The 27860-nt window shown below is 38.0% G+C and overlaps 1 protein-coding gene across 5 annotated transcripts in view; it reads right to left on the bottom strand.

Moving 5' to 3' along the window:
• Positions 1-27538, bottom strand: part of NBEAL1 (neurobeachin like 1) — an 81215-nt gene extending 53677 nt beyond the window's left edge. For 3 of the 5 annotated variants that reach the window (XM_030277610.4, XM_072932333.1, XM_030277614.4), the window contains exons 1-7: positions 26529-27235; positions 11570-11661; positions 6130-6291; positions 4765-4846; positions 4448-4575; positions 3541-3623; positions 1351-1436 (exon numbers count right to left, since the gene is read on the bottom strand). In XM_030277610.4, coding sequence (XP_030133470.3) covers positions 1351-1436; positions 3541-3623; positions 4448-4575; positions 4765-4846; positions 6130-6291; positions 11570-11661; positions 26529-26579 — 684 coding nt within the window. In that variant the 5' untranslated portion in view covers positions 26580-27235. The other 2 variants (XM_072932331.1, XM_072932332.1) reach the window with 2 other exon arrangements.
• Between the last annotated feature and the right edge of the window lie 322 nt (positions 27539-27860).

The following is a 27860-nucleotide window of genomic DNA, read 5'->3' as shown; positions in this document are numbered from 1 at the left end:
TGGCTACAGATGAAATGCATCCCATCTTGTTCACCAAATAGACTCTTTTTCAAAGGGAATACTTACAGAGAAAAGGAAATATAATTTAAATATGTATTATAAAATTCTTATAAGGTAGCCCTGATAAACTGCTAATTTGAGACAAACCTTCACCTGAGTTTTCATTTTAGATTATGAGATTCATGATACTTTAGAACATGTGGTAGAGAACATAATCATCAGCAAACGTTTGCCTGGGCCCTGAATGAATTTTCCTCACCTTTCTTCCTGGGCACCTGACTGGCTAGGCTCAGGGACAGGAGCCCAGGCTTGTGGTGAGCTTAGAGAAGCCCTGTCAGGGATTCCATACCCTCTGTAGGGAGCTGTATCCATGTTTTGGCTCTCAACCCTTTACCTGTTTGATCTACACTGCAGCCATGGCCATGCCTGGCCATGTCATGTCGTGAACTACTGACCTGACTGCAGTTTGACCTTACCCCTGCCTCATGGCTATGGATGGGGCTGGCAACCACTGGCCTCTTGACTGACTCCAGTTACCACCAATACAGCAATCCCTTACGCTGATGCGCCCACCAGACTTCCTGGCTTGACTTTAGACTTTATCACTACAGACTTGTCTAGTGGGCTGGGCTGGCCCATCCTGGCTCCAGCCAGCACAGCTGCTCCCACCACTGTCTGGGTGCAGTGAGATCACACCCTTTGCTGGTCAGGTCAGCTGCTGCGGCCCATCCTGCTCAGACTCCACTCGCCTTCCATGATGGAGCAGAGCTTGGCTTTGCAGCTTCCTGGCAAACTTTAAAAATACTCTCTTCGAGATTATCAGAAGTAGCAGCTGCTTGTGACCAGACTAAGTAGGACTTTACAGAAGTCAGGAGAGAAAGTGGATGTTGACTTTGCTGCTGATGAATACCCTCATTTCCACACGTTCTTTCAAACACTTTTAACAGCTTCCAAGCTGTAAAAGCCTTCCGCCTCCTACTGAAAACAGCTTACTTTTAGCACTGGGAAGTAAGCTAGATCAGTTTCATGCACATGAACATGAAAATTCCATCTTTGCAGGCAGAAATTCCTAATCTAGTTATGCACATTTTTTTCTTTAAAATATTACAGTAAGTTCATATGAACATGTAGTTGTTCTAAACAGCAAGCTTCTACGGTTACTTGAAATTGGGATCCAGCTTTTAGAATTTAGCTATTATTGCCCAGAATGATGCCAAAGTTCCTAAGACAAAAATAAGTAATCATGGATAATAAATTCTTCTCATTTACAAGTTATGGAGTTTTTAAAAGTCCTAACAAGGAACAAGCATCTGGAGGTTTCAGTAGCTGAAAAGTTCAGAGTATCCTTACCTGACCACCAGCCACAATTGCTCCAAAGAGATGCAACAGGCAACATTTTAGGCTTTCCTTGAGATGTTCACTTTCTTGAAAGCATTCTGATTAAATAAAAAGGAGATTTTTATCAAAAAAAAACCCACCAACAAAAAATAAAAAACCCTCCTCTATTTCCTGTCATCATACAAATTAAAAAAAAAACAAATCAACTGTATCATCTCCATTTGGTTTTATATAACTCAGACAAACACACCAATTCCAGCATTATCAAAGTAACACATTACCACATTTATCAGGAATTCACGGGCCACACCTTCAGCTTGCATAAACTTCCCATGCCAGCTGACAGAACTACAGACACACAACTTTTGCTCTTGATTCACAATGTAAAAATGAGCCCATTTTGTCCAAACAAGTGAGAAAGAGAAGGACGTTCTAACACACAATCAGTTACCAAGCACAACAAAGTTCTGAGAAATTTTGGCATGAAAAGTCTGATGCCATATGCAGTGCAGGTAGCTCAAAAAAAAAAGTCCCTGAGCTTGCTGACTTTAAGGCAGATTACCAGAGAATCCTGTGCAGATCTGTAATCTTTCTAGCAGTAATTTCTTTAATGACAACTATCCTGCATCTCTTCTCTTGCCACAGCTGATAGAAATTAGTCCCAGACAGCCTCAGCAGCTCTTCTTAGCAATAGATATAACCTGGATATTGTTGCTACAGCAATAATGCTAGACCTAACACAGCAGCAAGAAACTACGAAGAATTATTTTTGGAAATGCCACTTATTGGTGAGTAAGAGTTCTGACTATATTCTAAAGCCTAAGTCTGTTTTAAAAGATTGCAGAGCTATTTTTCCAATCTGTTCTCCAAACAGAACAAAGCTTACTTAGATGATCATACAGTTAGGGAGCTAGTACCACCACTCCTTGACTTACAGCCTCTGGATCTTTGTAGAACTTCAGACAAATTGAAAAGAGCAATACCTAGCAGATTGTGAATTAATCATTAGGCTAGGTAGACTAAAACCACCCCCCCTTAAATTTGTCCTGGCATGGCAGGATGCTTAAGGCACACGCTCAGCAATTTCTTACTCTGTCCTTTCTGCCAGCTGGCCAACAAGCAGAAGAGTATCTGTTGGCTAATTAGCACACTTTTAGCTCAGTCACATTATATCGTATTTAAGAGACTTGGAGGAACCACAGGGCACTGAATGGAGAGGAGAGAACCTACAGATGACATTCCTCAGTAGCAGCCTTTAGAGTGGGTTTCCCATGCTCTGGCACCTAGATAAGGGCATTTTACTGGTAGCAACGATTCGGTCTTTTTGGGAACTACCCTATTTTTTGTATGCAGCAATGGAATCTCAAGGAACAGGAGCTGTGACTCAAACCTAGAAAAATCAAATTCATAAATGCTCCTACTCCAATGAATTGAATTTTTTTTTTTTTCAGTTAAAACTAAGTTAATGGATAGCTGCAAAATGGGCTGATTTCACTCCTTCGCTGCCCATCCCTCCAGCTTGTTCCTGCTGCTTCAATCCTGTAGGCACTAACACTTTGGTATGCTAAACTGGCATAAACTACCTGGGCATCCTACATTCTTGAGATTTAAGTATAGAATATGGACATGTAAGTTCTTCCACACAATCTGTGATCGTAAGAACACATGAATTCCAAAGCAGCCAGCATGATATTTAATGACTTAACCAGAGAGAAAATTGTTTCCCAAACTCGAGGCCAAGGATCATTTGCTAGTTGAATGGCACAGTTTCATTTTTTCTAGCTGTTAAATCATATTAAAGAGACAGACATGCATGAACACTCCCCTGAGATTATTTTTCCATGACAGTTATCAGCACAGTTACTAGAAGCATCTCATGTGCAATCACTATGTACCACAATAAAAAGAAAAGCTGTCAATTCACAGAACCAACCCTACTAAACCACATTTAGGCACTGAAATAAGTCTAGAAATAAAGAAAAATGCATTCAGAGATGAGCAGGAATAACAAAACAGTGATGGTCTAGAGCAAAGAACAAGTACAAAAAACAACCAACCAAAGTAACCCACTACACCCAGTCTCAGAAAGCAAGTAAAGGACTTGTACATTATCAGGCATGCTTAGGAGAAAGTTACTTGGGCTCACTCAGTTCATTCCTCTACAGAAAACTATTTTTTAACAGGCTGTTAAGTAATACTCACGGTAAAAAAAAGGGACAAACTCAACAGTGAGGGAAGCTGGTTTATACTTCTGTCTGCTTCTTTCAACTGTACTAAGGAACCGTCTGCAATTACATTAAAAACCATACACCAAAGAAATCAGACATGATACCTTTGTATATTACTTATTAATTTATTACTTATAATATGAATTTATCATATGACATAGTAGAAAATGCTGCCATAAATCAGGAGTTATCTTTTGCCGACAGGATGAAAAAGAATAGTGAAGTAGTATTTCATCCTGAAGACATGAATGACAGCTAATCCCGTATTCAGTACACATTTAAAAATACTTAACATTTTACAAAATGGTTTAGTTAAAAAAAATAAAATAGAAGAAACAGCATTCTCTTCTTTAATCCATACTTATTGTAACTAAGCCACCAGCTAGAATGCTGAATTTCTTGACCAAGCCATTTTAAATGGACAGAAAACATTATTATGAGTTCATTAGGCTGGTGAGAATGCACAATAAAATTAAAGGGATGTAATTCTACTGATACACTTATAAATTATTTTCAAAGATGCAAGTTATCTACACTGTGAACTTCAATAACTTCTTTTGCCCTAATTCAAGCAGGTCTGCCCACTACATTCCTTTTGACTTCTTTGTTTCACTAGCTTATAAAGATGGTCAGTTTTGGAAGGAGAGCATAATGTAAGCACCTTCGTGGTGAACAGTTACAACCAATCACCTCTTCATATATCCTCAAATTTAATTATGTTTTACCTTTTATATTAACAGTAAAAATATTATAATTTTTGAAAGTTATTTAAATCATATCCAGTTTGAGAAAGCATAACACGTTTCTATGGTGTGATTCCATTCATGGTTAAAGCTCTCATAAACCACAGAATTTACAATCCTGTACTGGTCCACACATACCCTGCAATTCGCTGCCTCCAGTTTCGATATGGATCATACAGACTTTCACAGAAAGCCAATGCATGTCTCACAAATTCTTCTATGGAGGTCTGATCCTCCACTTCTTTCTCTTTTGTTTTGCTTTTTAACTGAGGAGAAAAAGAAAGCTATGGTCAGAAAATTTCCGGAAGTTGAAAATTAATCAGACCTCCCCCAGAACAATTCTGAGACGATGAATTGCTCCCCACATAACAGTATTACTGAAAGAGCAGATCATATAAAAAGGAGCAGGAGGTGTCAGATGGCAGAAATACAGACAAGAATTATTAACCACGTACCTGTTGAATGTACAACGTAGTCATGGTGATAACATGGTTAATGTATGAACACATCCCAATCTCTTCCACATTAGCCAAATTCCTGCAAAGACAACATAAAAACCACAGATTGAACACAGTGTACTATTTGAAGCTAGTTCAAACAATGTTTGTTTTAGCATTCTGTGTATATTCATACAAAAGGATACCAGCATTTCAAAAATACTCTCCAAAAGACTGCTCATACTTAAATGTTTATTTCCATCACCATTACAGAGCTCACAAGTTTTCATCTAACAGGAAGAAAGATTCAAGTCACTCTGCTACAGGCCAATTCCATCTGGAATTTGGGGTTTCAGAGGTTAAGCAGATTCCCAGGACACCCTAAATAGAAAGCTCAGAAATGGCATCTGATTACAAAGACAATAATTTCCACTTACTAGTACACACACTTTCTAAAACTTTAGGAACCTAGAAACATTTACTCACTTTAAATTCTCTGGAGCAAAACAAACACTAATAAATTATTTTAGAAAATAAAGCAACAAAGAATTTCTCAGTTTTGAAAATACAAAGATCAGATATCAAAGTGATGACATAGGAGAACGTTTCAGCAATTAAAGGTGACACCAGTTTTCAGAAACACATTACTACCATCCAGTCGGCTTATATTCAATATTCCAGGGTATTTAAACACTGCCATACAGCTCTTCGTACAGTTTCAGAGGTAAGGTGAAACAAAGCATTCAAAAATACTGCTTCAAACACTCCTCAGTAAAGGAGATTCTCTATTATATTTTATCCCCTTCCTCTCTCTAACAGTATTTTGCAACAGCAAACTAAAGAAATAGTGAGGAATAGATCCCTAAAAACAGTTTATCCATTTGTGTCAACAAAATTACACTATCAAGCAGAAGTTTCAGAAGGAAATCAGCTGCATGAGTAGTGTAATAATAAGTTTCACAAGCTGTTTATGGAATTATAAGCATGTTAAGAATGTGAAACAGTTCTTCCTGTACAATTCTCTCAAGCTATTTCATAGCTAACAGTTGTCAGAGTGCACCTTTTTTTTAAAAGTATTTCTTATACGAGGTACATCATATCTTGACTTCCCATAGATTTATCTTCTACAGCCACAAAGAATTTAGTATTTAAACCCCTTCTATTTCTATTGCAAACATTATTGCTAAGATGACTGCACTGTTCCCCTCTCTTTTATTCCCTCTGCTTTTATTCTGAAGATTGTGAGAAGTGTTATTTCTCTGTATCTACTGGAAGGTATCAAATCACTCATAATATGTGTCATTAAAACCTGTATCTATAGGCTGCATCAAGATTTCTTAAACAAAACAACAGCCTTGCTGAGGTAACTATTAGAACAAATACCTGCAAAGGATGATAAAGAATTTCACCAGTAAAAGTGACAGAGTCTGCTGCTGCTCTTCCAGGCCATCTGACATTTTCTGGACACACTGTAGCAACTGGAGCCTGAGGACCTGAAGAATGTTATCAGGAAGCAGCGATATTCCTGGCGGAATGTCGTCCACCCTAATGAAAAAAGCCAGACACCAAATTGTTAATCATACAAATGCCAAGCTGCCAATTGATTTCCATGTACTCATGCAGTGTTCCAGTAAGTTCTGTGGGTAAGGTCACCCAACTGACACATCACACTTTCTAATGAGGCACAAGGAAATGTCTGGTGGCTATACACCAGCTTGAGCTTTCTTTGCCCCAGCAATGAACTACATTAAAAAAAAAAAAAGGTGTTAAAATCCATTAAATGGCTTTCTAAATCCTCCTCCATACAATGATCTACCATAATTGCCACAAAGAAATCATAATCTTCATCAGGTAAAAAGGTGGCCTGGGAAATACCCAGGGACAGCCACAGTGGAATGGAACATAAGAACAAAACATATTTGGAAGAACATTTTCAACTTTCTACTGAAGATTAAGAGTGTCCAAGTAAATGAGATGCCAATTATTGCATAGTTATTGAAGCCCACTTGGTATTCATCCACAGTGAACCTCATGTCTTTCTTACATAAATTTCAAAAAGCAATACAAAATTATCTTTTGCCTATTGTTTTCTGCAAACTAAAATATTTTTAGAAGCATACCAGTGAGAACCAAGACATGAAGAAAAGAAGGGGCTTATTTGTGATTTAATTTTTTTTCCCAGTGATCCAAAAGCAAATAAGAAAATTACCCAGGAACAACCATAAAGAAATCCATTTCAGTAACAGTATAGAAATCTAAAGATCTGTAAGAACATTTTTTGAGATAAGAACTGTTTATCCACTGTTGCACATGCTAAACACAGTTAGTCTTCGGCAGCAGCTGTTTACCCTGACACATCCTCTATGAACTCTACATAGGAAAAGGAAGACACAAGCAAGAGCATTTACAGCTTACAAAAGCCCTCTCAACACAGCCAAAGCCAGAGGAAAGTTATAACAAAAAAAATCAGCAAGCTCAAACCCTCACCTAATATGACTGCTGCATACATTGCATTTATGCAATGAGAAAAACCACAAAAAAGATGTGTAGAAATGCAGTGACTACCCCTATACAGCATGATCTCTATTATTTGAGGAAAATGGGGAACAATCCACTGTTTAGCTTCTAATGTTGAAAAGGAAGCCTTTAGAGGAGGGAAAATCAGAGACTCAGCTTAGTAAAACACCTAGACATGTGTAAGTGACAGAAAGCTCCCATATCCAAGAAATGTTACCTACACTTACACAGACAACCACCTACTTCATTCCCTTGCCTCTTCACACAGTTGTGCAATTTGCTTTTCAGATTGGGGAATTCAGAATCTCAAGGGATTCAGAGCATTGTAACACAAATTTTATAGCCTAGACTCTAAACTGATAGCTACACTAACCACAAAACTGAGAGCAACTGCTTTTTTCTTTTTTTTCAACACAAATGGCAAGAAAAAAATTTTAATTTCTGTGATAGCAGCTTCACCCCTCAAGATGCTGGCAGATCCACCCTCTCTGGAACTACAAGCATGGTTTCTCATAATCTGGTAATTCAGATTCCATATTTCAGATTCTGATAATTCCCCCTCAGTATTAGGAAAACTGTAATTTTTGACAGTTGAAATCATATCTCCAGAAGTTAATTCCCTAAAATGGCCAACAAGTCTTTTTCAGTAAGATCATGAAATGCTTTACAAGAGAGCAAATAGCATACCCTTCATGCCTCACATCCCAAAGAATGTTTTCTTTGCAGTAGCTGCCTGTGTTGCATGACCCATGAGAATTTGGGAGACATGTGTGAGATGTGTGAGGCATGAGAAATCCTAACTGGTATTACACAAAATTAATATACTATAGAGTATATAAATAAATGTAAATAAATCCAAACAATCAAGCTTGTTTTCACCCCAGACCAAATTACTACTATACCACCAAGAAACCTTAAATTTAAAATGAGGATGTAAATTTGTTGACATGTAGTACCAATTTTTCCCAGACTCCCTGTTTAAAGTAAATACTCCAAAAGGAAGGAAAATTTAATATAAAAAACATCCCCTATCTGACATTGTTACTTGACTGCTGGTGCCCTACCTCAAAAATACAAGAAAGAACTTGACACATTTGGGATCTTTTTATTTATCATTTCCTTCATGATGTTAACATAGTTATGCAGCCATAGAAACTATGTCAGGGGTCTGAAAGGGAACTGAACCACCTGTACACTGTAGGCACCTATTCCACCTCAAACACACCCTGGGACCTCTCCTGCACCAGTGGTAAGCACTTGGAAACAAACTGCTGCAGCAAACCAGGTTTTACTTTTCAACAACCATCATGCAATCACACAAACAATGTTTTTGTGATTGCATGGTTGTTGTTGAAACACCTATCATGTTTTTGTTTTCTGCATCATTTCTATGTGTGTTTGAAGTCAGGAAGTTAATAAAATACAGTTTCTATGGGACCTTGCGTAACTTACTTTAAGCTCCTTTGCTCAAGATCATGCAAACCAAAAGCAGAAAAAAAAGGATGACAACACTCCGGAGGCCTTTGTTATTTTTAAAAGTATTGAATCAAATGACAATTCCTCTCCAATGAGCAGAAAAAATCCTCACACCAGCTAGTAAAGGTTTCATCCTTTTTATGGTAAATACATATGATATGGATACATGTTTTGAGGGAAATTAGACAAGTGTGATGGTATTTTGTGCTCAATGATCAAACCATCTGCTATAGTCACCTTTTCAGCAAAATCATTAATAACATCATCAATGAGCCATTTCATACAGAGTAGAGACACAAAGATAGGGGTGAACTGAAGCTGTATAAGCCTATAAGCTGCATAACTGTATAAGCTCTACTTACACAGTCAAATTATACTGGGTACACTCACACACTATATTTAGAGATTTTCTAATTCTGTACTGCTTAGCATCTTTCACATTTCCAAAGCAGACTTGAGGAAATTAGATATTCTAATTTATAGGAAAAAAAACCCCACAAAACAATATGAGTTAAATCAGCAAGTGACAGTGCAAATTAAGAGTCCTTGTTTCAGGAAGTAAAAAAAAACAAAACAAAAAAAAAAAAAAAAAAAAACAACAACAACAAAAAAAAAACAAACAAAAAAAAACCCCAAAAAAAACCCCCACCAAACAAAAAAAACAAACCCCAAAACCAAACCTGTAATAGAATCTTTACATTTCTTAACTGGTAGTTTCTTAGATGCTAAAAATCCCCTCATATGTTTTAGACTGACACAAAATTTCATGCCCGTCTTCCAAAAAGTTAGTCGTGTCCAGCAATCTGTACAAGCCTAAACAGTTTCTTATTATTTCCTGGCATTAGCCCTCATTAGCCCTGAAAGACACAAGGTCTCTCAGGCATATAGCTGTAAAACACACCAAGATTTATAGAAGGATTAAAAAAGAAAACAATATTGGTGCAGTCAGTTTCTCCTTCTCCTTTTAGCTAGCATCATACATTTTTAAGACCAATAGACAGAATTAGATGTCTTATAAGGAATTCAGTTTAAAAAAAAAAAAAAAAAATTAAGTGAGTCCACAGGGTCCTGTAGCCCCTGGAGTCACTGGAAATCAGCATTTGGCAGTTCCACACTGACCTACTTTTTTTTTTTCATGGGCCCAGTAATACTGTTTTTACAATATAAAGGCCTGCAAGGCAAATTGACAAAGCCCAAAAAGGTGCCACATGCCTGATTATATCACAAATGCATGTATGGGCAGAAACTGCAATTCTTTGTTAATTCTAGTATCTGATTGCCATGGGTTTTCTTATTGTAGACATAAAAGCACAGTAATAACCTGCCTTCATCCCTGTGTTGTTCTGATGCTTGTTCTTTACATCTGTTACACAAAAGAGTCCAAATCCACATGGTTCTATTCCTCCAGACTAAATCACTAATCCTGTCATTAAGCTCAGAAAAACACACAATATTTTTACACTCACTAAAGTCACCACTTATCACAATGAAGATGCTACTGTTCCACATAACTAAGCTCTCTGTTGCTGAAAAAAACCAACATGAAAACCATGAACACATACACTAAAAAACACTTAGAGTACAAATAAATATTAAAAACTTAAAATCAAAGCACCAAGAGATTCCTCTTCCGGTGTTCATACTTCAATACTAAATAGTATGTTAAAGATAACCTGTGTCAAATGACAAACTTTTCTCCTTAACTGAACATATTAAGACACATTTTTGACACTACAAAGGAATAAATTTTCAAAAAGAGCACAAATAGCTTGAAGGTCTTCTTACTGATAATAGCACTATATATTTTGCACTCATATAGGCATTATGAGGAAAAGTTTAATACAAAGAGCAGGGAAGTCTAGGTTTTATCTGCTGAGATCCAGTTGCAGCATTCTTCATTTCCTTGTAACAGTTGAGGCTATCACTTGCACTTCAAACAGGATCTGATCCAAAGCCCATTAAAGAATTTCCATTGATTTCAACAGGGCTTGGAATGCAGCCATCATGCAAGGAGCACCATTCTGTACTTTCAAACACCATTGGTGGTATCAGCTATAATACTGACACTAGCTCTCATGAAGTCTGAATCCTTTAACATTTAGTTTTTCTTAAAATCCCTAGTTTATCCAAGCAAGAGAAAACATCCAATGCCTAAGTTTTTACTCCTCATTTTCAAAGTTAGACATGAAAACACAATCATGATAACACAGCATACAAATTTAAAATACTAAATATGGAATTCTGAAATTAGGCTCCAATAGACCCTCGTGATTTTAAATGGGAGCTTTTGGTCAGCAACATGAGGGAAGTCAGCAATATTCCTACCCTGAAGTCTTCATGGATGCAAGGAAATCACTCTCAAGTCTATCACTGGGGCATATATTAATTTTTAAATGTTTTCAGCTAAGATACCCAAATATTTCATTGAGAATTTCATTCACCCTTAATCTTAAAGCAAACTCTGAAATAAAATTACAAATTCTTTACCTACATCTTGCTTCTCTTCTGTCACTGCTGATGCAGGTAGTAAACACTACTATCTGTGTTCCCTATCAAAAGAATTATGAGGAACACAAGGAATAACAATTATATTTCTATGAGTAAGAACAAGAAGTACTCATGCCAATTTCCTAATACAATTCAAATACCAGTATTTGCCTAGTTTCATCATTCCCAGCCCAAACTGACCTTCAAATAAATGGGAGTGCCACTTGACAACTAAAAAACTTACTTTTGTCTAAAGGCAGTACTGCCATTGAACAGGACAGGGTTCTCAGCCATGTCTGTTTCAGATATCAGGAAAAATGAACAGGTCTGTAATTCTACATACCTTGTTGGCAGCTTCTCAAAGTCCACATCCAGAAACTGTTCATAGCTAGACACAAAACTATCCAACCAGAGCTTCAGGTAATCTGGATCTTTCTGTAAAAAGGAAGAAAAGGAAGAGAACATTGGCCACTATTGCACTCAAGGTCATCTATCAACAACTCTGTAGTACTGCCTCAAATAAAAAGTTTCTATTTAATGCATTTCAACTGGGAGAAAAGAGGGAATACACATTTTTTAGAACCAAAAGAAAAAACAACCACCTGGGTACTTTAAAATTTTCAGCCACATTATGCTGATGGGACATTTTTGCTCTATTAATTAGTTTATGCATCTCCTCTTAGCACCAGTGTCAACCTAAGCATTTTAGCTTTTCCCCTCATAAACAATCTTAACTTATTCTCCAGAGTCATCCATACCAACTTTACAAACATACTAGAATGTGTTCTAGTCTTGATACCATAGATACTAGTACACAACACTCCTTATGGCTCATAAAATTAAATAAGAACAGCAATTCTAATCACAATTATTGCCTTTTTGCTTCACTCATAGGTCAATACGGCAGATAACAGCAGATTAGAGACAGATGGTGTTCAGAAAGACAATGTAGAAACTATGACTTGCCTATTAGATAGCTATTAAATAGATAGAAAATTATATTTAAGCTTCCTAGTTGTTCCTATTAGAGCACAAAGATTCTGTTTGCGACCAGCAGTCCCTCAGGGCTAGACACTGTCCCAGGAACTTGGGCAGATACTAAACCACTGCAAACTACACAGGGAAATTCTGTCAAAATATGCATTTGAGGTAGTCTTACTTTAGAAGTCAAGCTGTTTAGTTTTTAAAAACATGTTGCCAGCCTATAGCTAACATATTCCCCTGCCAGGACTGTGCAATCTTGTCCATTAACACACATGCACATAGACCCACATTCTACACCACAAATAATTTTCAAAACAGTTTTAAAATTTTTGCCAGAAGTATTTGGGATAAAAATGATTTTTGAATCCACTCCATTATTTATAACATTTTGCAGAAGTTGAAAAACTTCTTTATCCTTTTCCCTTTTCTGTATCTCCTTCCTTTTTTTTTGTTGCTTTTATATTACCACAGATGTTCCCAAATAGGATAATGTTTCCCTGCAGAGTTAAGATTAAAGAGCAAATAGTGAGTATGTCTAACACACACACTCTTTTGCAGCAACGTCAGCCCAAAAGAGAGAGTCACAAAGAAAGACTGACAGAGTCCTGTCAGTGTAAATAGCTACTTACGAGCCCTCCACACAGGGAAAAAAATAAATCAAACAAAAAGTTTAAAAAACCACACAACAAAACAAACAATGACAGAATAAAATAAAGTCATAAATCCAGAACCTCAAGTGGTGCAAAGCTCTTCTGAGAGCATATTTCCACAGCAAGTACAGGAATTATAAAGCATGGGAACCCCCTCCTCATTCTAGACTTTACCCTTCTCTGTGTCCCCAAAAACCACCCTCAACACAAGCAAGAAGTGTCAGAAACATCCAGACACAATTTACTTCACTATCACTATTAATTATATATAGAATGTGTTCAGGTACTGTGACAACAGGTGCCAAATAAAACCCTCAGCTAGATACATTTCTTACCTGATTATTTGCTTCTGCCGACTTTACAGCATTTTCTTACTCACTTTTCCTAATTGTCTTATTTTCCCTTCTTTGGCTTACTTCCTAATCTCTCCCTCCTTCATCATATTTCTTCTCCTTATCTCTGCTTTTATTCACTTTTCAATTATTTAAGTAATCATTCCCTTTTTCTGTTAAAATTTTGTCAAAACAGCAGTAAGTTCTGAAAGTGTAATGTAGCCTTGTTCTCATGTTTAATATGCACTGAACTACCAAACTTCTCTTAAACACACCTGCCAATTGTCCTCAACATGGAATTGCAAAACACAGAATGAAGGAAGCAGTTGAGATAAAGAATAATTTCAAGATTTCCAAGCTGCTTGTTTAAACTACAGATGTTGTCAGATTATCACAAGTAGGTGAGTATAAAATACACATTTCTCAGGTTCAGACATCAAACATATTAAAAATCAACCCAAAAGTTAGACAAGAAGTAAGACTTGCCTAAAAGAATGATTCAGAAGTAGTAGAAGATGCCGTCTTCAGACAGCCCAGCTTTTCAAAAATGTTCACATGTTTAAAGCTTTAACTTTCTTGTATTTCACAGCAAGTAATTTTAGCTGCAAGCAAACTATATCACAGGATCATAAAGACAAAGGAAACCAGGATACCATTTTAGTAATTACAACAGAGCTCAGGCCACAAAGGACAACGCAACTACAGGGAATAATGAACAGAAATGTTGCCACATCCATTATAATCCTCTGATTATAATGGCCATATATACATGTGCAAAAACTGAACTTAAGAGAGTTTTTCCCCGTTGAACAAACTGCTTCTTCATTGGCATGAGAAACTTCTTGAAATTCAACAAGAATTACTAGATTGATTCTATTCATATTCCCAAATTAAAATTGTTGACAGAGCTCAGGCTCATTCCTAATTGCTGACAGTAAACTTCTGCAAAAACCCTGTTTCTCTTGGTTACCATGAAAGAAGATGTGCAAATTACATTATCAGACTTAAAATTGCTTTAACAAAAGTCAAGGATGAGAAAAGGGGAAAGGTAGGGCAAAAGACAAAATTACATTAAATGCCTGCTTGCTCCTTTTTAATGATACAGCTTAAATGAGTTTCAAGCTTCTTTATCTTTGAACTCCAATGCCTTTGCAAAGCTATCAGTACAGACTGGGAATAACACAACACTGGCAGACAAAATATGCAAGAAATAGCACTTATACAGATGGCAAGAGTAAACCACATGTTATGAAACAGCCAGAAGTTTTTGCCAACCTGTAGAGCACATACTGCTCAATTTGCTTTGCCACTAGAACTCCTCCTACTCCTGATAAAAACTAAGAATTGCTGTACTGTTTGATCATTCCCTGCAGCACACTATTCAGCCCAACTCCCATCTCAGTCCCCTGCCAATTAATAATGTAATATTCCAAGTTTTTAAAATAATCAGATTTTATGTCAAAATAACAGGTAGCACTACCAGTATGTGCCAGTAGAAAACAGTTTATGTAATACCTGACTCAAGAGTCAAATCTAGAGATTTCCATCCAAGCAACATCACCAACTCAAACCACTCGGACAAATTAAAAAAAAAAAATAAATCATGAAGGCAAAAAAGTAAACTAGATCACTTAGCAACATGAGAAACACCAAGAAATGGATCTCCATTATACACCAGCTAACAGAGGCATGCCTCCTTTCCAGAAACAAACAAAACTGAAGACTTGTGAAGTAGAAGTTCATTCCAGGAAAAAGTGACAAAATATTTAGCAAATGGGCTACAATTAAGATCTTTCATTACAATAATGTTAGCAACAGAAGCTATGAACAGCTTTCAAACTTCAAATCTGGCCCAAGTTTTCTTTTTTCTTTATTAGCAGCATTCATTCCAGATCCTAGGCACCAGACTCCTGTTGAAAGCTCCAAGAAAATCTAGATTTTATTGAAGCAGTTTTAGGAAATGAAACTGAAAATGGTAAATGTTACCCATCTCAAAGTATATATAAATGTCCTAAAACACACCTAAATATATACAAACTTCCTGAAGACCTGCCTATGTGAGTCAGATTTATCTTGCATTCTTCCAAACCAAAGGCATCATAGTTTAGGAGAAACGGAGTCTCCTACAGTGGTTTAATATTCCAAGTTCATAATAAAAACAGGCAGTAATAACAGGTATCAGCTGTTTTGTTTACACTGATATTATGTATAATGCAATTATCCTACCCAACATCTTTACCTTGAACTGAACTTTTTCTTGGGGTCAGCTACTCCCACTTAATCTGGAGTTTAAATTTGGTAGAATGAAAAATGAAAAAGAATGTATTTCTGTTAAGTCTTCCCCCCCCTCACCTTTTCAACAATTCTGTATTGTCCCACAACAGAAGTGGTAAACCATATTAACAGAACACAAATTAACCTTAATTTAACATGAATATATTTGTGTTCCCCAATGCCAGATCAACTTTCCAAGCCAGTAGATGCTGCAATATGAGAAATATCTGTGTTACTAGATGTCAGAAGAGAGCATCCCATGGGATCCATGCTGCTACTGAGGGCTACAAATCACAGAACTGCAACCTCAGTTCCACCTGATTCACTGTAAATTGTGAGCTACTACATTACATCTGTGGTCCTCCTAAGGAAGCAGTAGAAGACCAGAATAAAGCATCGTAAATACTCAGAAGCCTTGCTACCAGCAGAAGCAGCAAAAACTATGCAATGTATTTTCCCTCTTTGAAAATTACCCTTTTGTTATCATTCTGCAGAGAGGCAGCTGGAGGCTGTATGTCAGAAAACAGCTCCAATTTGTTTTCTGTGGTGCTGCTTGAAGATGCACTTTCAAAGCACAGTTTACAAAATAACACAGGCTTTGATAATACACCACAAGGCTAAATTGCGATAAACCAGTGTGAGGATTCGTATTCCTTTCCAGCCCCAACACATACACTCTGCAGACATTTCCTGTGAGATCGGCAAGAAATTAAGAAGGATATTTTTGATTGGAGCAGCAGCAGTAAAAGCAGGAAGAAGTTTCTTTGTGTTAATAAAATGCCTGTAATCAGTTACAACTTTCCAATTACTACAGGAAATGTTTTCTGAAACCTTAAAGCCCTCTAAGTTACAAGCCTAAGCTTTTTATTTATTTACCCGAAATCTGCCTAGCATTTGTGCAGGACAAGTTTACGTAACTTACTTGAATAATAATTCACACACAGAAACTGCATGCCTTAAAACTTCCCAACGATAATCTCCCCATGGCTTGAACTCCAAGAAGGTAAAATACAACTTAAGTCAGCCATTTCTCTTCATAGTGATAAATGGAAACAACTAGAGTTTTAACAAGGCTATCTTAAAGGTGTTATTGTAAGAAAAGTGAAAATCTATTAAAAAACACTGAAAAACAAAAAACAAAATAAAGAGCACAGGAGTATAGAAGTATATTCTTCTATATACTCTTCAGAGTATATTCTTTTGCTGATAGCCCCAAGTTTGCAGAGGCTAAGCTTCAGCTTCTGAGCTCAGCCCATTGTAATGAAGGTCTTTCAAAGTGCTATAGCAGTCATTCACATGCACTAATGCAAAGTAAGTCCTTTGTGCCTATTAAATCAAATGTAGCTCAGAGCAGCTAAAAGTGAAAGTACTTCCTTGTTCCTTCCCTTCCCTAAATACCTTTGGTTAAATAACCCAAGCAGCACAATGACACACCAACCTTCAGGCCTCCATTTCCCTAAGATCCTCTCAGCACAATAAGAGCTGCTCCAGCTCTTTATACTTAAAAAAAATAAAAACACTGCCAGGACTGAGCAGTGGAGTGTTTCTAACAGGTACTGAAAATAACCTCAAAAATCACTCCAAACCATAACAAACTAAACCCATCTCCCACAAAACAGCCGGAGGAGGGTTAGGTTTTTTTTTTCTTTCCCAACATAGTTAGTACAATGCTAGAAAGAAAAAAAATTTGCTAAATAAAGCCATTGTACTGGTCCCTGGTATGCACTACAATACTGTGACTGAACTCTGCCAAACAATTGTGAAGATTGCCATGGAGTGTTAACACTTGTAAATGGATGTATGAACTCCAGCAAGGCTGTTCTTACACTGGGAAACAAGCTCCCAGTTCACCACCTTCAGCACTGAACCATGCTGAGGCAAAGCCCATAGCCCCTGCGGATCGGCTCTGATGCCCCTCAGGCACACAGGCTTCTCTAAAACAACGAAGTGAAACCAAACTACAGCCAAAATCTACACTAGTCTGGGACAGGCTCTTGTCTTTGATACACTAAATTGTCTGGAAATTATAAGAGCCTTTTCTAGTCTCTATGAAAACTGATTAAATTAATTATGAAAATGTTCTAACACATTCTTATTTTTCAGTCTATGTAAGAAGGTCACAATAAATGTTTGAACCAGTATGACATTTATTATATCCATTAAAAAGCCAGGTAGTGCTAGTCTTACAGCTAGGAAATACATTTCTTCACGTATTTATATAAAGGGTTTGTTTTAGATTTAGTAGTAACTTCCATTTCTACTAAGGCTTCAGGAAAAGAACTAGAAGGGCAAAGCTCAGTAGGATTTTATAGATATGTTCAGGAAGTATTAGTCGCTGAAAACAAAAGCTGGATCCACCCGAGGCTATTTGCAGGGTCACATTCCATGCTCTAAAGGCAAAAATTCCCTGCAGGGCAGTTCAGAGTCCAACGTCAGACAAGCCCAACTTGTTGGACAAGGCAGTTGTTTGAAGTCGTTAAATGTAACATGCAGCCATCCAACAGCCAGCGGTCCCACTCCTGTGCTAGCTCTCAGTCAACCTTCAACGTGGATTTCAGCTTAGGAGCACAACCATAAATTCTCACTGGTATTGGCATTATCAGAAGTAATCTCCCATCCCCAAGTATTTTATTTAAAATAAGAACAATCTTTTTGTGTCAAGGTTGAATTAGATTTACAAAATATCATATTAGAAAACAAAAGGTGAAACATTGCCTTTAGATCACTGGTGAGTTTACTCATCTTTAAATTAATTGAAGTAGTCTGCATAATGCAGAACATCTCTCAACACTGTTTGAAAGAAACTATTCATTTGGGAATTACAAGATTTGTGTTAAGGGAGCTCTTTCCTCTTCATGGTTTCAGACATAAAAGGCTACATTTCCAGCATGAGAACTCCTAGAAGCCTTTACTCTGCAATACAACAGTGCTTACGCTTTTTGTGAACCTTTCATATAAAATACTGAAACAAAATATGAAAAGCTTTGTTATAGCAGCAACACCACAGTTAGAATTAGTAAAAGATTTCATGATAAACCATTGTAAACTGGCATAACTGCCTTGATAAATTCAATCAATCAATTCTAATTCATTGAGGCATCACCTTTGGGCTCAACTTTCAACTATAATCAAAATACTGATTTTTGAATCAGTGGATCCAAAAGAAGAAAAGCTCTTGGCAAGTAACTAAAAATCCCTGTTTTCAGCATTCACACAAGAATTCTGTTTTATTTCCAGAATTAAAAGCAAAAAGGGATGGAGTGGTGATGCTTTGTTTATAAATGGAAGGTGCAGTGAATCATGATAGAAATGACTATTTTAGGACAAGTTAAAAATTCTCTTTAGCATAGGGACTTATACCAAAATAAGCCTATAGCTGCCAATCATGATAAAATTTAGCTCACAAACTTTAAAGTCAAGTTTAATATTTTTCTTCCCGTTTCAAAACAAAAACTATTTTTAATCTTCTAGTATTGCCTTAAATTAAATATAATCCAAGTACTTTTATTCATTTTCCTTTTTACTTCAGATGTCCACCAAAACTAGAAAACCCAAATGAAAGAATTTTCTTATTAAAATAGAAGTAAAGCCTCTCCTTTTCTTTCTCTTGCCTTTTTTATTGTTTCTGTTCTTTTTGAAGGATGATACAATTACAGCTTTTAGCTTGAAATTGGCATGTGGCTGATGCCATCTACGGGATGAATCTACTTAATGCGAACTCAGATTTTAATGTCTTCACGTTTGACAGAAAGTGCCACTAGGCAAGCCCCATGTACAAGTTGGTATAGCCTATTTCAGCCTTCTGGAATTCACCACACAGAGCTTTTATCAGGAATTTACCATAATGTAACACATCGCATTCTATTAACATTCTATTTTCCCACCAAATGTGGCATAGTGAACCAACTGGAAGCTGTATTTTAAGAAGAACAAGAAGCATGCTAAGTAATTCCAAGGTAAGTAAAATAACATTTTGTCAAAAGTCTACAGTGTCAAGATTAGCCTAAATTTAATGAAAATTCGAACTATACAAGACTTTAACTCTTAATTGCTTATAAACTCCAAATTATGCCATTATTTTACATGAGAAAAAGGCTGAATTTTAGCACCAACACACACAAAGTCAGCTTTTGCCCCACTGAGTTTCTATCTTTCAATGTAGTGCAAGAGACAATACAAGTTTATCACGGACAGAAAGGAAGCAGGATGGTGCTACAACAGTAAAACATCAACCTATTTCACCATATCAACAGCTAAACATTGTCTGGCCATGTCTTCAGCAGATAAAGCTTGAGAACTGAAGTACAGCTTAGCAAAAAAAAAATCTGCATTTGTTTCAAAGTGTCATGTAATTACACCAAATAAAACTGAAACCAATTTCTGTATCTTTAGCTATGGATTTAACTATTTGGTTTTGCCTCCTTAGTCTCACCTGGCGTTACTTAACATACTGAAGCTGAACTATACACTGAAGGTATAATTCATGTATAGACTGAGGTGGTATTGTTTAAAACCCTCAAATCTACTTTTCAAAAGCACACAAAATAAACCTCTCTCAAAACATTCCAACACACTAACAAAAAACCTTCAAAAACTATGGCAAGCAGAATATGGATTACTTGCCCAAATGCTGTTTGGCATCCACTGCACTTCCGCTGGTTCAGTTTTTAAATGATCAGCACAATTAACTAAAGCCAGATTTCTGTAAATAACACACTTGTTTTCTATGCCCTACTTTACTCCAAAGAGCTTTACCCACCCACTATTTATCACTTATTCCCATTGCTTACTAAAGGCAAATGTAATCCTCAATCATAAATTGGATTATGCCTTAAATATCAGAGAATGCATCAACACACACAAACATCTTACCAGCACAGAGAACTCACAGCTAATGTTTAGATTTGCAGATACTTGAAGAAGCCTCAGATACCAAACTTAAGACAGGGTTTATGAGAATAAACAAATACCGTTTTCATTTCTTGGTGTTCCCTATCATATCTCCCACTGTCCTCCACTGCAGCCTCCCATTTAGTAGAAGATAAATTGGAAAAGTTAGACTTGAGCAAATTGGTGTTTTTTTAAAACAAAAAAGGTGCTTATCCATACTGTTGAGATGTGCATGTTTTAATGTTTGTTCCCCTACTTGCATATAATTCTTTCAGCAAGAAAAGCTCAGTAATTAGAGAAGCTCTTCTCTCTTCTACAGCAGCTGTTTAACCTTTCTGAAGACTGTAAATATTTTAAGAGTATCTACTGACAACATTTGGATTCAGACCTTAAGCTCCAATGCTGTTCAATGGGCAGCTAGCAAGCCTTTCTCTCATTTCAGAAATCAGCATAAACATGCTGCATATTTGAGTTGATTCAGCAGTATTCTTTTATCAGGACACACATCATCCCCAGATCTGCCCAGCTGAGCCAGTTGAAAGAGCCATAACTCAGACACACAATGACCCCGGGTTTATTAATTTTGTTCTATATTACATAGAACCAGAAGCCTGTGTTTATAGCTTTGTGATGTACCATCACATTTCAGAGACACTCAATTGTTTAAGGTAAATAAAAGCTTGATTTGAATTATTATTTGTTGGCATGTTCAGAACTGGATGCTTCTTACTGATTCCACAAACCCATAGACATGTGGAAATTCTAACCTCAGTGCTGGACACCACTAAAACCCTGAATCAAAAACACGAACAAACCTCAAACTCTACATTATTCAGCAGTAGCAGCTACATATATGTACTGCCACATAATATTACAGAATAAACAACAATAATTTCTTCATAGCTTGTAAAAACTTATGGTTTTCTTACATCTTTCCATATTTAGATTTATCTGCTGCCTCACTGCAACCTGAAGTCTGCATTCTCTGTGTCAGTCTCTGTTCTGTGTGTGAACAACCACCAGCACAAGGTCACCCTGGTCCATAATTAAGAAAGGAAACAGCCACTCAAGAGACTGATGTCTCACATACTGATGTCAGCTATTTATATGAGAAGTTCTATATTTGTAAATATCAGAATTATGTTAGTTCTTGGACTAGGAGACATCTCTTTAAATAGCAGTTAATTCAGAATTGAAGACCAACTGTTGTTTATCTCTATCCATTCTTAGTTCAGCTTCTTGAATAGAGACAGAACAAAGATATTTTTACCACCAGAATGCCACAAGTGACTTGTGACATGATCTTCTACAAGTTACAATCCCTAGGAATGCAGAAATTTACTTAAAACAATCTACAGAAAAGATATCTTACACAGCAATTCCTTACAAGACTTCACTCACTATTTTCAGCAGAAGCATGAATTTACATGACAGTGAATTATCAAAAACTACTTTTACTGAGCATTTGGTTTGCTCAAACATTCACCTAACTGTAAGGAGAATACTTCTTCATCAAATCAAACAAAGGCAAAGACAATGTGATCTGCATCACTGACAAGTCAGCAACTACACAAGAAGGAAGACAAGGGCAAGCCAAGTCAGGATGAGATCACATTTGCGATGCAATGGTCAGTGTTTCACATGGGCCTTACAATTCAATGTCAATGATTATCATACTCTTGTTGAATTTCATGTTTCTCACCAGAACAAAACATAATTTGGCTAAAGGCACATTTATTTGAGAAAGAATTTTACAATATTAAATGAGAAGTTATTTATAATATATAGATATCCCTCACTGTGCCAGAGAGAAAACTACAACATTTATCTCAATACAATCACATTCTTTAAAAACAAATGAGAGGTACAGCACAAGGTAAGAAAGCCCATTTGAAATAACAGCTTATGCACAGGTCTGCTGCTCTTCACACAGCAAGGGATGTGACTGTCTCAGCTCTCTGCATTAATGAAGACCAGATCATTATGATCAGCTAACACACAGAGTCCTGACTGTATCAATGACACTAAGGCTGAATGTTCCCTCTTTAAAATGAGAAGCACAGGCTCCAAACTGAGTGAAGCATATTCACAGCTTTCCCTTCAAATCATTGTGTTATCTCACAGGAAAAGGCGGTGTTTAAATGAAATCAGAGCTATAATGAAGACAAGAGTGTAAGAAAAAGCTCAGAACCACTGTACTGTCATGAAAACTGATGTGAATATGGCATTTAAGTGCTTGCATTAATACCTTTGAAACACCTTTTGAAAGCAACTAGGATCTCTTATTTTCACAGACTAGAAAAATCTCCATATATAAGGCTATCTGAACACTTTCTGAATAAAATCCAAAATATCAGAAATCCTGACATCATTTATGTCTAAGAGTTTGAAATACCTACCAGAACAATTGGAGATGAACTACATATATTTACAATGTTACAGATAGGACACAGGTTGAATCTCTTTAATTTGAAGCTGCAGCAAAAGTTACTTCAGAGGATTATGAAACAGAAATAAATTTTCTACACTGATATATAATGAATATCTAATAAAAGGTTAATCAACCAATATTACAATAGTAATAGCAATATTACTATAGCAATATTGCAGCCATGACAGTCTAATGTTACAAGACAAAACTGGTAGATTACCTCTGTCACAAACCCTAAGAAGTCACAGACACACATAAAAGCATGTCCTTTTCTTCTACCTCATGGGGCTCCATCCTGCTGTACACTTATATTAGTACATTATTTTCAGCTATCTGCTCTATATGCACTTATATAAGAAATGTTCCATGCTCCTTATAGGTTATTGAAGGCTTTTAACTGGCAATCAACTGGAAAAAAATTGTGTTTGCTATTCTACACAATTCAATTATCTTAAAATGCTCATTCCAACATTTGGATGAGAAGACAGCAGTTTACATCCCTATCAATATTTGAGTAAAGGCATTGTACATTAACAGTTGACTGAACAGAAAAAATCCCCCAACCACTAAAACCATTCGAAACTGAAAATCATCAGGAAGATATATCCTTAACAAGGCACTCTTTGCAGAAACTTTAACAATAACAATTTGGAAAAAAACAAAACAAAACCAACAAAAGTCTCAAGACAAAAACAGACTTAAGACTGTGAATAATACAACACAGTGGTAACAATCCCAGTGACTAAAATCTAAATTTTACTAAATCTAATGAAGTTTTAAACTGCTTTTGTGCAACATCAGAAGTACTGTAAGTCAAATGTGGCTACTACTTTCATCTGTAACAGCAGATCGCAATCTGTAGCTTTTAGGGAAACAGAAGAAAAAAAAATCCAAAACCAAATCCCACCCTTAGATTAGAAACTGCCAGATGACAACAACTGAATACCAACTAAAACCAAACTATCACAGACAGTGTGATTATCAAACATTATCTTTAAAAATATTTTTAAAAAATTTTAAAACCACAAACAAACAAAAAAAATCTCACCACAACAACAAAAAAACCCAGAAAAATTAAACCACCTCATACATGTTGTCTTTCAAAGACTGCTACTGCAAAGGCCCTGATTAATGCTGCTATCTGCCCAAATCTCCAATTCCTCAACGACACAAAAAGTAATGAAAATGGAGTAATGCCTTCCTAATGTTACTTTCCAGAAAACTAAGTGTTGCAACTGACACCTGATGCTGCCAGAGATGCCAAGGGATCACAAAGAACAAGAGTCATGACCCAGGATAGATGGTAAGATGGTAACACAGCATCATGTAGCACTTCAAAGCTGTGAAAAGCCTTGCTGCTTTAGCATAGGGTGCTGTATTTAAAAGATTATCATAAAGGACGCAATCATCAAAAGACAAGACTATTAGCAACAACTGGAAGCATCACAAAGGAGTAGCTTGGATTTCTCTGTTTCTGTAGCTAACAAGGCCACAAAAGCTAAAGCCACATATTTGGGATTTGTGGAACAATAAATTCGTACCTTACTCAACTGTAACTCTCCAGCAGTTTTTCTAGTTTTAAGACTGTCTAGTTTATTTCCCAGGACACCATTCAAGGACAGTCACTGCAGTGCAACTTCACTGGGCAGTTCCAGGTACAAACAACTTTTCTCTAAACCACTATATCCTGTCACTGGTAATTATTGCTACACTTTCCCATTCCACTAGATGCTCTGAGAAGAGCAAAGTACAATATACAGATGTTTCCAAGTGGACCGAATAAACTAATTTACATAAAGGGTTCCCACATTTTACATCCCAAGTCAGAGACAACTTTTGTGATCTGCTCTAACTCGTCAAGCTTAATACTCTAACTCTGGATGCCTGCCTCAAGCAGAATAAGATACCATTTTAACCTGAACCAGTTGAGCGATAAGGAAAAAAAATGTTTTGTGCCTAACACTTCTTAAAAAAGTTAAGACTCCTTTTTTACGAATCACTCCAGCTGTCCTCATATGTTGAAGACACTCTATTTTATTTTTAAAATATGTTTTGTTGCTTAGGAACAAGCCCTTATCTACAAACAAATCCATTTAATCATGCCCTTAATATATGGTCTGAATGATGGAAAAGCTAAGAAAGTCACTGACAGCTAATGAGGAGACCGAATATATGAAAAAATGATTTTTTTCAGAAAACCCATCCTCTACCACCTGAGGTATGAGTAGACTGTGCGTACATCATTCCCATAAAGAAACTGAACATCCCCTAAGTGATCTAAACTACACATTTTAAATAGCACTCCTTCATGCAAACTTCCTGTCATGTGAACAGCATGGAGATGGATAGTGTACAATCTGAATTAAAGGTTCCAGCAAAGGGGGAGTAGGTCCAGGACAGACAAAAATATTTTAAACACGGGAGGAAAGCGCCAAAGAACAGCCAAGCAAAGAAATTCAGAACTTGGCTCATCTCTTGGCTCAGCTTTTGGAGATACTTGGCCTTAGTATCTCCAAAAGCTGAGTTAAGTCTGGATTCTCTGAGTGTATTCCAAGTGCATTTGCTCCTCTCACAACGATGGACTCACTGGCAAAACGTCCATCTTCTCCAGTGCTACTCCACTTCCTACTGCCATCGTCATTACTACACTGGTTTAAAAGGCAAAGGTTCAACCCAGCAGATCACCCACACGGGAGCAGTAAGAACTGATACCACACTGCTATGCTTGCACTAGCTTTAACAACACGTAGAGGATTAATGCTGCACAGAAATTAGGAAACAATACAATTAAGACAAGTGCTTTGTGCACCTGTGTTAAATGGTCTGTACTTAACATCTCACATTCTATACTCTTGAGATAGGCACCCTCTAAAAATGAGGGGCGAAGAACAAGGGAAGGACTGCTCTACCCTTAATGTCCTACTGGATTAGAGACTTAAAGAAACTGAAATACAAATGAAGCATGAGACTGCAAAAACGCAAAACAAAACCAGAGAACAAGGCCATCAAAAGCTACCCTTGCTGCTGAGCTCCTGTATGACAGTAAATCAGCCCTTTCCTCCACCTTCGCAGCTGTTTTTTGTATGCTATTTATTTTACAGCTACCTATTCCGATAATCTGCAATCCAGTTTCTCTACATACTCAACACACCCGGCAGCAATCTGGACATGTGCTTTAAACGCATTAATTGCTTTACACTATAAAATGCAAATGGAGGCAGGACAGCATTTTTGTATTATTTCTGCCAGGTGAAGAGAATTCATTACTAATTGGAGTATGTAGAAACTATGGCAATAGCCAGCAAAGGCAGACTCCGGAGCAACTTATATCTGCTCTTTGGGAAGGGTTTTGCCAAAAATGTTTAAATGAAACTGAAGCTGTTCAGAAATCAGTAAGTAAAAAGCTAAATACTAAGGCAGCACTTAATGAAATTAATACAGTACAACTTAATTGCTACAAAATGAAGAATTATGTAAATGTATGCATTCACATAGTTAAAACATATAGCTACAATAACTGCTTAAACTGACCCACGAACACTGCAATTCTCATCTCAAGCATAAAAAAGACCAACTTGAACAGCAAACCATGGGATGAGGCTGTAAATAGTCCAAGAAGTGCAATTACATCCTTTCAGAAGATAATAATGTCTATAAAATTTCCAAGAAAAAGGCTGTTACAATCTAAATACCCAACTACCAAACAAGAGAAGATAAAAGCAAACAAACACAAATATTTACCTTATTGCAGTAAAGCATCCAAAGCTCATACAGCCTCTCTCGGGATGCCATTCCTCCCCTTCCTCTTCCCGTCGATCACCGCTACTTTTCTCTTCAAGATCCTACCATGCTAGTTCCCAGGTGCCCTTTCCACAGTTTTGCTTTATTATTAGTTATATCATGACCCGAGAAGCCAAGTAACAGGGTCTCAGTCTCTCCTTCTCGAGTAGACAACGAAGTGCAACACAAGCAACTGCAAACAAGTGTCAAGCATGTCCGTCCTTCGCCAGCGCCGCTTGGGTTTTAATCTCTGAAAGTGAAAACATACCCTTCAGGCCTTTGGTGGAGGGAGGAAACAAATCCGCACTTAAAGCCCACAGACAGCCTGGGGACTCGGGCGGCGGCAGGTCGCAGCGCTTTGCTCTCTGACACTATTCCCGGTGACGGAGACGTCTGCCGATGAGTGTTCGTGGCGCCTTCTCGCTTTTGAAGGGGGGGAAGCCGCAGGGCTGCCGAGCGGGGCCGCCGGAGCTCCGGGTACCGCCGCTCCCGGCCCGGCAGTGACAGCCGCTGCCACCGCCCTTCTGCCCCGGCCCCGGGCTCCGCGGCCGCTCCGGACCCCGGCGGGCCCCGCAGGCCAGCGGCTGACGGGAGAGCCGCGGGGCGCGGGTGGAGCCCCGCGCTGCGCCGCCGCCCGCTCCCGGCCGGGACCGGCCGCCCCGCGCCGCCACCTACCGCGCCCGGCCTCCCCCAGCTCCCGCCGCGCTCCCGCGGCCTCTCCCGCAGCCTACCCGGGCCGCGGCGAGTGGCGGCCGGGCAGGCGGGGCCGAGCCTCGCCACATCGCCCGCCCCGCCCGCGCTCCCGCACACGCCCCCGGCCGCCGCCGAGGGGCGGGGAAGCCGCGGGCGCCATCTTGGCAGCGGGCAGGGGCAGCGCCCGCCCGGGGTAGCCGGGCGGAGGCAGCGGCGGAGCCCCGGCGAGGAGAAGCGGGGTGGCGGGAGGCGATCCGCAGCCTGCGGCGCCTCACCCACCCGCAGGGCCGGCGGTCCCTGCCCCGCCTGCGCCTCTCGGCCGCGCCAGGAGCGTGCCCGTAAAGAATCAGCATCCCCATCCTGAGGAGCTCAGGAAACGTCCGCACTGCTTTGCTCCATAAGTAACAGAGGTTACCAAGCACATACCCATGTTTTACGTATGCTCCAGAGAGGCCTACCAGAACAGCCTGCGGAGCATGGATATACCTATACACCAGCCCCCTTAAGTATTTCCATGATGACCCTTGTATGCAGAGTTTGCATAAGACTAACGAACCAAAGTTAGATTTCATCAAAAAAGTTAGATTTCCAAAGGAGAAA

The sequence above is a fragment of the Taeniopygia guttata genome, chromosome 7 (genome assembly GCF_048771995.1).
Source record: "Taeniopygia guttata chromosome 7, bTaeGut7.mat, whole genome shotgun sequence".
Taxonomy (NCBI): Eukaryota; Metazoa; Chordata; class Aves; order Passeriformes; family Estrildidae; genus Taeniopygia; species Taeniopygia guttata.
This window is presented reverse-complemented; position numbering and strand designations above follow the sequence as displayed.